General features: G+C 36.7%; 1 protein-coding gene across 1 annotated transcript; it reads left to right on the top strand.

Annotated features, from left to right (window-relative positions):
* The first annotated feature begins 1,428 nt into the window (after window positions 1-1,428).
* Window positions 1,429-3,474, top strand: LOC149212886 (putative aldo-keto reductase 2). Its single transcript, XM_089391919.1, has 5 exons — window positions 1,429-1,723; window positions 1,897-2,094; window positions 2,260-2,432; window positions 2,526-2,628; window positions 2,886-3,474. Exons 1-5 carry the CDS (start codon window positions 1,502-1,504, stop codon window positions 3,234-3,236), a joined length of 1,047 nt encoding a protein of 348 aa, XP_089248045.1. The 5' UTR covers window positions 1,429-1,501; the 3' UTR covers window positions 3,237-3,474.
* Window positions 3,475-9,622: the final 6,148 nt, after the last annotated feature.

Below are 9,622 nucleotides of genomic sequence, written 5' to 3'. Positions count from 1 at the left end.
CGCACGATTCTTCGTTTCGGCATGCACGGCGCGCCCTCGCCCAGCCGCCTGTCCGCACGTCCACCCAAACCCGTTCACCCGAGTCACCGCACAACTTCACCCAGCTCGCCCGAACGACCCCACCCAGGTTGCCCAAACGACCTCGCCCGGGTTGCCCAACGACCTCGCCCAGTTTGCCCGAACAACCTCGCCTGAGTTTCTTGAACGAATTTCTTGAATGACTTTCTTGAATGACTTCTCGAACGACTTTCTCGAATGACTTTCTTGAATGACTTCTCGAACGACTTTCGCGAACAACTTTCTTGAACAAGTTTTACACCCAAGTCCCACCCGTCGTGCGGGCTCATCCACGCAATGCAGAACTCCTTGTTCGAACTCGTGTTGATCGAATGATGATCATTTGCCTCCAATCGCCCTCCAATATATATGGGCGGGTGGCGGGTTGTGTCACCCAGCCGACCCACACCGAACGCCCAGCTGACTCGTTCATAATGCGAACTCTCGCCCATGAGGTAGGTCGGCTTGGCCAACTCGTGGGACCGCCCCCCCATCACTCGCCCAACGCCTTATAAACTCGTCCAAGGTTCGTTTCGTTTCATATTTCGCACGTCCTTCGCACGGTGGAGTCGCCCTGCCCGTCGCACAGACTGCAGGTCCTAACATCGAGCATGTGGGGGGTGGCAGTATTAAGTGCCCGGGTACCCAAAATACTTACACCCATGTGCTCCAAGCTGTCGGCCCGCATCTCAATCGGGATTATTATTATATTATTATAATAATATAATGATAACCTAATATTATTATGAGTTATTATTATTAATAATTAATATTACTAATGTTACTATCAGTTAATATTATTATTATAATATTAGTATAATAATCATATAAAAATATAGTTATTATTATTTATATAGTTATTAATAATCATAAATAGTTGGTGTTTAAAAAAATATACATAAAATTATTAATGTGGTTAATATAAGTCTATCTCCATATACTAATTATATTAGAAAATGTAATATCCGCCTATATCAACTACATTTACTAATATAATTATAGTAATTTAGACCTAACCATCTCCAAAAATATTATAAGGTGAGTGACTTGAAATCCTAATGAGAGTGATACTTCACGACGAACCCCATGTTGATTTAATGATGCTTCATGCAAACTTCCCCGGATGACGAACGCCATGACGATTGATCTTGCATTCCGTCAACAAAAAACAATTGATCTTAGACCACATGGATTGAAAGCCGTGATGAATTGAACTTGGTCCGTTTAACTTTATACCACTGTCAGATGACGAACGGCGTGACGGACTGATTACAAATGAATTATTATTACCCCACATATACAACTCTATATATTGATGCACTCTCCTGCCTCCATCTACATCTACGAGGCTAAGGACCAACTAGAAGAAGCAGTACTATATTACCGGATCGATTGATTGAGTGCCGTGCAGAGAGCGGAGCAATGGCGTGCAGAGAGCGGAGCAATGGCGGGATTACCATCAGTGGGCAGGTTAAGTTTGGGGTCACAAGGATTAGAAGTATCAGCACAGGGGTTAGGTTGCATGGGCATGTCGGCGTTCTATGGCCCTCCAAAGCCCGAGCAAGAAATGATATCTCTTATCCGACATGCCGTCTCCAGAGGTGTTACTTTCCTGGACACTTCGGACGTTTATGGCCCTTTCACCAACGAAATCCTCGTTGGAAAGGTAATGCTGATGCATGTGGTTCTCTTTTTACCTTGTAATTGTTATTTTTTTGGGCTATATCATGGCTGTGTTTAATCACTTTATATCCAAAACCAAACCAGTAAACACCTTATAATTACTATTACCAGTTTTCATCTGCAATTTGTAATATACTGTAATATAACGGTTTGCAGGCCATTAAAGGAATTAGAGAGAAAGTCCAATTAGCCACAAAGTTTGGAGCCAGTTTTGTCGATGGAAAAATGAAGATTCGAGGAGACCCTGCATATGTTCGTGCCTGCTGCGAAGCAAGCTTGAAGCGACTTGAAGTGGATTGCATTGATCTTTATTACCAACATCGTATTGACACTAAAGTCCCCATTGAAGTTACGGTATGTACTGTTGCAATAGGCCTCGGTTTAGTTCTTAGAATGATGCTGGATGTTGCAATAAGTATTTCTAGTTTACTATTTCATTTACTTATGTCTGTGCATCTGTAACTTACATTAACCTTAAAAAGAGTTGGATGTATTGCTTTGTCTATGCATATGTGACAGATTGGAGAGCTGAAGAAATTAGTAGAAGAAGGGAAAATAAAGTACATCGGACTTTCGGAGGCGTCCGCATCGACAATTAGAAGGGCTCATGCTGTTCATCCTATAACAGCAGTTCAGTTAGAGTGGTCTTTGTGGACTAGGGATGTAGAAGAGGAAATTATTCCCACCTGCAGGTATGATCAGGCGTGGTCATGTTAGGATTTGCCATATTGTTACCAGCATTGTAATATGAATCACTAACTAACATATTAAAATTCTAATTGCAGGGAACTTGGTATTGGAATTGTGCCATACAGCCCTCTCGGGCGGGGTTTCTTTACTTCTGGAGCAAAGTCAGTTGAAAATTTAACCAATGATGACTTTAGAAAGGTATGCTTGTGCTTATGTATATTTTAAATTTAGTATTAAAAAAATATATATTAATAATGTAGGAAAAACTATCTTATAAGTATTGTTTTGAAAGAAAAAGTTGTAGTAAATCTTGTTGGATATGAAGTTGAAGTAAATTCCTTATTAGTTCATTTTCATAATACTGTAGAGTTTCTATTAGTGTATTCCTGAAACTACATTTTATTGTTTCGTTGGAGGGTTTTTTGAATTTTATAAAATATTGATGTTGTGTACAGACAATTCCAAGGCTTACAGTCGAGAATTTTGAAAAGAACAAGGCGACATTGCAAAAAATAGCTGAAATAGCTTCCAGGAAGGGATGCTCCGCCAGTCAACTTTCCCTGGCTTGGATTCATCATCAGGGAAATGACGTTTCACCAATTCCTGGAACCACTAAAGTGAAGAATCTAGAAGAAAATATTGGTTCTCTTTCTGTGAAGATCACACCTGATGAGATGAAGGAAATAGAAAATATATTATCCAATTATGGATTCTCAGGAAATCGAGTTGCTGATGATCACCAGGATTTCACGTGGATGAACTCAGAAACACCTCCTTTCTCTTCATGGAAGGATGCCGTCTCATAATTTTTAACATTGTTTTCTGCGAACAAAGCGAAATCGTCATTTTCCTGTCTGTTTTAAATGGTATATGCTCGGATATATGGTTATAAATATTATGTTGCAAATATCTTAAGAAGTTGACTGTATTGTAAGCGTACTATCCCATTCATATAATAGCGACGTTGTGCGTTGTATCTGCTAGAGACAACCTTACTATAAGGGCTTTTGTCCCATTTATTTAATAAATAAGTATTGGTTACAATATTGATTTCGATGGAGACATCATGGAAACAAGCTTCTCGTCAATATTGGTATTGGACATAATGTACAAACATTTCTTGCAAGTATTGGTAGTAAACACAATGGAAAGGAGTTTCTTGTAAGTTTTGGTACTTATTATGTTAATAGACTTTTTCATCTTTGAAAAAAAAACGATAGAGGGGTAAGATTGAGAATTAATATTTGATAAAATATTTTTATTTTGAAAATAAGATGTAGAGTATAAGATTGGATGGGTATGTTTACTTTAATTTTATTCTCAAATAATTTAGTTATTAAGATGGGATTAAAATGTGTGATAGATAAGATAGATAAAAGAAGATTTTGATTTTTCACTTGAAAATCCCACGTTTTCAATGTTTCTTGTTCTCTTTTAATGCCTTTTCCTTCTTGTGTTTTTGCACGGAGATAAATGGTCAATTTGACCTGATTTTTTCATTGTTTCTATGTCTAGTAAGGAGAAATGCTCTAGTGTAGTTGAGATCAATTATTACATATAGGAAGTTAAAATTACATACGAAATACAAATAAAGTAAATACTCTCTTTTCACCTCAAAAACATGTTTTTGAGGTGAAAATTACATTAGTTTAAAAAGATAATAATTTTAGTAGCTATGACTTACAAGCCATCATGCTTGATTTATTGATCATCCTCATACCCTTGCGAACCTTTATTTACACTTTGAAATCAGTTTCTTGACCTTGGTGATGAAACCCTAGACCTAATGAAATCATGCCCTATGACCTAATGAAATGAAGTGCAAACCAATTATGAAACCATAACTGAAAACAATCTGAAGAAAGATCAACGAGTATACTCTATGAGGGAAAGATTTTCTGAAGAGAAAACAACCATCAGTGGATCAGCATATCATGAACTAATGGAATGATGCAAAATTTTCGGTATGAAACCCCTACTATGAAAATGTAAAGAGTGAGTTTCGATCCCTGATGGAAGTATGCAGATAATGACATTAACATGGCCTTACTGCGGATGATAGGTCCTTGGAGGTGTCAAGAACACCGTAGACCGAGTGCCTCATCCCTTGGGCAATATGGTGAAAACTAAAAAAAACAAAATATGACTCAAAGACACATATTGACTCGAAACTGACTGGAAATTGACTGAAAAAATGACTCAAGACTTACTTAGTTGACATAATTACTTACAAAACTTATTAATGGCAGCAAACCATCGAGATTTGAGAGCTTCAAATACTAATGACAACCACCTGCCTACTGAAGAAGTATGTACAATCATGTGAAGTGAACTTTCCAATGTGACCAATCCAGCAGATGGCTACCCACTGAAATTCTTCTCTCACTTTCCTCAAGAAAGTAGAACGATGTACATGTAGGCAACTCATAATAACAATTGAAACCAAGGCTTATGCTAATGAACCAGGCAACATTTATCTCCTCTAATGCTTGCAAAAGAATGTCGAAGGGATATTGCAATTCCTAAAGCACTAACTTGTCTTGGGATCCAACAACAAAAATACAAGTACTCCCTTCATTCTGATATGAAAGAACAGTTGGTGGTTGATTGATAGGAAGGCATAGAGAAGTATAAGCTTCCTCTATCTGAATGTTGGCTGTAAATTCCTCGAGCATGACAAATTCTGACTTGATTCCTAGCATAGTGTCTCTCTCGGGCTCATACTCATCAATTTCATAGTCTAAGTCATCCTTAGATAGAAAACATTTTTCAAGATTATCTAACATGACAACCCTATCATCTTCATGAAAGAAAACAATATATGTTTGCTAATTTATAAATCTAATTTCAAGACTATCCACATTTTCAAAATTGGAAGAAGCTTCACTAACACCTTCTTGTCTATGCGAACACTACAAACTTGCATCAGCTTGGGCTGCGGCATGACCTTTCAGGAGTTGAACTATCTCATCTTCAGACAGAGGAGATAGTACCTCTTGTTTTATTTTTCTAAAACAATAATTGTCTTCTGGAAATAACAATTCAAAACATGAAATATTAGAAGAAAAATCTGAATGATAGTCCTCAATTCCCCGGTCTTCTGAAATTTGACTACATTGTTGATCATCTTCATATGACATGGAAACCAGATTGTCATGTCTCTTATCGCACTCATGAATCATACGAGGGAAAACTACAGATAGTTCTTGAAACTCAAAACTAACACTTCTATCATTTACCACTGAGTTATCCAAAGAAGATTTTTCACGATTACCTCCTCGTGAAGACTTTTTTCTAATGAAATGAGAACACTTGGGTCAATGATAGAGTAAAAAAGGAGGACGGAGTGTAAGAAGGTTGTCAAAAAGAGACAATTTTGGGATCATGGAAAATTTTAGGGGATAATATTCACAAGTGGGCTAATTTTCCGTGATTTTTTCCCAAAAAGGAATTCGCCAATTTCCATTTTTCTAAAACTTATTCGCCTAAATTTTAAAATATAAAATTATTTTACCTTAGAAATCGCCAACCTTATATAGAGACTATATATAAAATATTTCTAAATTTGAATAATTTTACAAATATATCAATAAAAATTTTATAGTTTTCATATTAGGGACTAGTGAGATTCGCTAATGTTTGTAAACTTTAGGATAATTTTCCATCCTTTAAATTGTCCCTGTTTGGGATTCAACATTTTGACTCATACTTAATAAGTAACGTATGGAATTTTGGTAATATTTTGGAATAGTGACAAGAAGGTTGAGGGTTCAACACCCCCCCCCAAAACCAACTTTTTCACACTTAGCCCTAATGGCCTCTTTTGGGTTGCCATGTGACAACCTCTGATTGGTCAGTGTGGAAGCCACATCACTTGCATGGTCAGCCTTCCATGTCAACACCTTTTCCATGTCACTCGGTCATCACAACTGTGCCACATCACCCTACCATGTCATCACACCAACCACATGAACTATGCCACATCAACTCCACGTCAACATTTGTATAAACCAATCAAAATCCCACATTGACATCCATATAGCCTAGTCAACATTAGTACTACCATATTTCATGTATATACTTCCATGTCATCATCAATGTTAGTTTCTCTATAACCACGTGTTAGCTCCTAGTGATCCACGCATCCCACTTGAGCATCTTTTTTCCTATTTGGACAACTTCTATTTGAATTCATTTAAGCATCATTGGAAATCTCTCGATGAGTAATCGACATGGGTGAATTTAGATCAAAATTTAATATCATCAATTTTTCTTTCTTGTAGAGATCCTCCTAGATCATATCATTGAGAGTTTAGCCCAATCACCTTGTGCATCTCTACTCTAGAGGGTTTGTATAACTATCTTATGCAACGTAAATCTTTGACTCTTATAGGTCACCTTGCAGATCTTAATGCAAATATTCAACCATGATGTACACCACACACTCGTGGATACAATACTTTCCACTTGTATTATGGCCATGCCATGTTGGAAAGCTCTTGTTACTCTAGAAGCTGTAATTCAAGTGCAATGCTTCAAGTCTTCGATGGACATTATTTTGTGCCTCGGGGAATTCTTCCTTAATTTTCAATCGAGATAGGGGGAAAAAGCGTCACCATAGATGTGGAAGTTGTCAAAGCCCCATTAGATTATTAATTTCTCCCTAGTTTTAGTTGGTTTTATGCCGTGAATTTTGTCATGTTTTCAGTGTTTCAAGTGCTTCACATTCCCCATAAAGGAAAAATTGTGGCGATGGATCAACTTGAGTATTATGTATAATTTACTAGCTATATTGTTATGCGAACTATTGTGCCATATATTGCTAATAACCCTCGAGAATATGAGGCTATTAGTGTGGGACTATTTTAAAATCATGTTGCTTATAGGTGTTTTACCTATGCCCCCACCCTGATGTTACATATACTTATTTCACTCCTATGAATATGATATGTTCCATCTCCAATGGATCCCATTGGCTTCTTGACCAATGGCTAGTGCCTTATCCTTTAGATGTTGATTAATATGGTAGTAAGCACATGCCTTTAAGTTTGGCTAAGATCACTTACCAATGCATGTAATTGGAATTTGACACTTCTGATTCAGATGACACTTCTAAGTCAGGTGACATTTCTAGTGTGAAATTTGATGACTATCTTATGCCCATATGGGTGGTGTACCATCAAATGTCTCACGAAATTTTGGATACTAATCTTCCTACTAACAAAGACATCATGAAAATCATGTCAATATTTGATCATCCATGAAGAGAACTACATCATTCATTATCCTTCCTTCCTTATGAAGATAAGTTAGGTGAGTCACAAAAGTGTCATTCATGTCAAATATTTTATGAGAAGATGCATGCTCACACTTCTCCACTCCACCCTATGATTATTGTTAGACCCTTTACTAATGGGGCATTGACTTTATGCAATGTAACCCAACCTTGGTCAGAGGACACCACTATATCATTGTAACAATGGGCTACTTTACTAAGTGACCCAAGGCCATTCCTACCTTCTCTAACTATGGAACCACTATGGCATTATTCATATTCAACCATATTGTTACTAGGTTTAGGGTACCCAAAATGATCATGACTAATCATGGTTCAGATTTTTGCAGTCATATGATGATGAAATCAATAGGGAAGTTGGGTATAAGAACACTCAACCCCCTACTACCCCTAGGCTAATTGACAAGTAGAGGCCATTAATCATGTCTTGAAACCATTCCCTGAAGAATGATAGGGAATCATAAGTCAAATTGGCTTCTTATGCTTTTTTTGCATTATGCGTGTATCAAACCTTAATTAAAAATCGCACAGGTTTCACTTATTTTGAGTTTCTTTATGGAGTGGAGGTTTGAATTACAGTCGAGTATGAGATTCCATCAATGAAACTTGTCATTGAACTATTGCTTGATACTACCACAGAGGAAGAGTGTCTCTTACATTTGGACCATCTTGACGAATAACAATACTATGCTATAATAGCCAATGAGACTCATACAAAGCATGTCAAGGCTTAATATGATGAATATATCCAATATTATGTCTTTTTGGAAGGTGGCCTAGTTTTGGTCTATGATTAGGATCATGATAAGTTAGGTGTAGCTAAGATGGAACCACTTTGGCACGGCCCCTATATTGTTAAACATGTTCATAGAAAAGGGTCATATGAACTGGTAGATTATGATGGAGAACCTTTATTGGAGCCACATAATGGGTTCTACCTCAAAATTACAATACGTAAGTCTTCTAGCTATAGGGTGATTGTACATATTGTATATAGGTTTGAGTGGGGTGTTCCTTTTCTCTTTTTATTTTGTATTGATGCTAACTTTGTTCATTTACTTATACATTGTGCGTCATTGGAAAATTTCAAGTCCCTCTACAATGTCCATAGGCTTCATTGATGGTGCTAGCCATAGTACTCAAAACATCACTTCCACTAGTTGGGTCCTCTTCTAAACCAGCGATGAGCTCCTGAGTTTAGGGGTCATTTTGCTTGGCCCTACGACCAATAATGTTATGGAATATAGTTGGTTATTTAGCTATTTTTTGAGGTTGTTTCCCTTGGAATAAATCACATGATTGTCAAACTGACTCGCAACTCATAGTTTCTCAGCTAAACAATGTTTATTTTGTGAGGAATCCTTCATTACTTCATTATTATTTGAGGGTACATCTCTTGGAATGACATTTTCTTAGCATTACCTACATTCATATTCCTTGAGACTATGATATGTTGGCTTATTCATTGGCTAACTATGTCTTGAATTGACATTTTTCGCATTGAGTTTATAAACCATGCATAGCATATAATCAATAAAAGAATTAATGACAACATCATGAGAAAAAATGTACAAGAAAACACCATCATAACCATAATATATATATATATATATATATATATATATCATAAAATTTTTTAAATTAATTATCGAATTAAAAAAATAGAAAATATATGGTCCTTCTTTTACCTTAGCCATGTTATATTTCTTTCATTATGTGATTTAACCATGGGTCTAGTCTTTCTAGATGGTTTTCACAAGATAAGGTGGTGTTTTTATTGTAACATGCACTGGAACTTAAGTTTGTTACTCTTGAAACTGTAATAGAGGGTTGGGTTTCTCACTTCCATCTTCATTACATTGTTGACCGTCATCACGATCTTCATTGCATCTTAGG

Source organism: Pinus tabuliformis, chromosome 1_1, assembly GCF_031772625.1.
Source record: "Pinus tabuliformis cultivar Carrire ecotype Pingquan chromosome 1_1, CPIR1, whole genome shotgun sequence".
NCBI classification, from domain to species: Eukaryota; Viridiplantae; Streptophyta; class Pinopsida; order Pinales; family Pinaceae; genus Pinus; species Pinus tabuliformis.
Note: the sequence above shows the minus strand (reverse complement) of the source record. Positions and strands in the feature narration are given on the sequence as shown.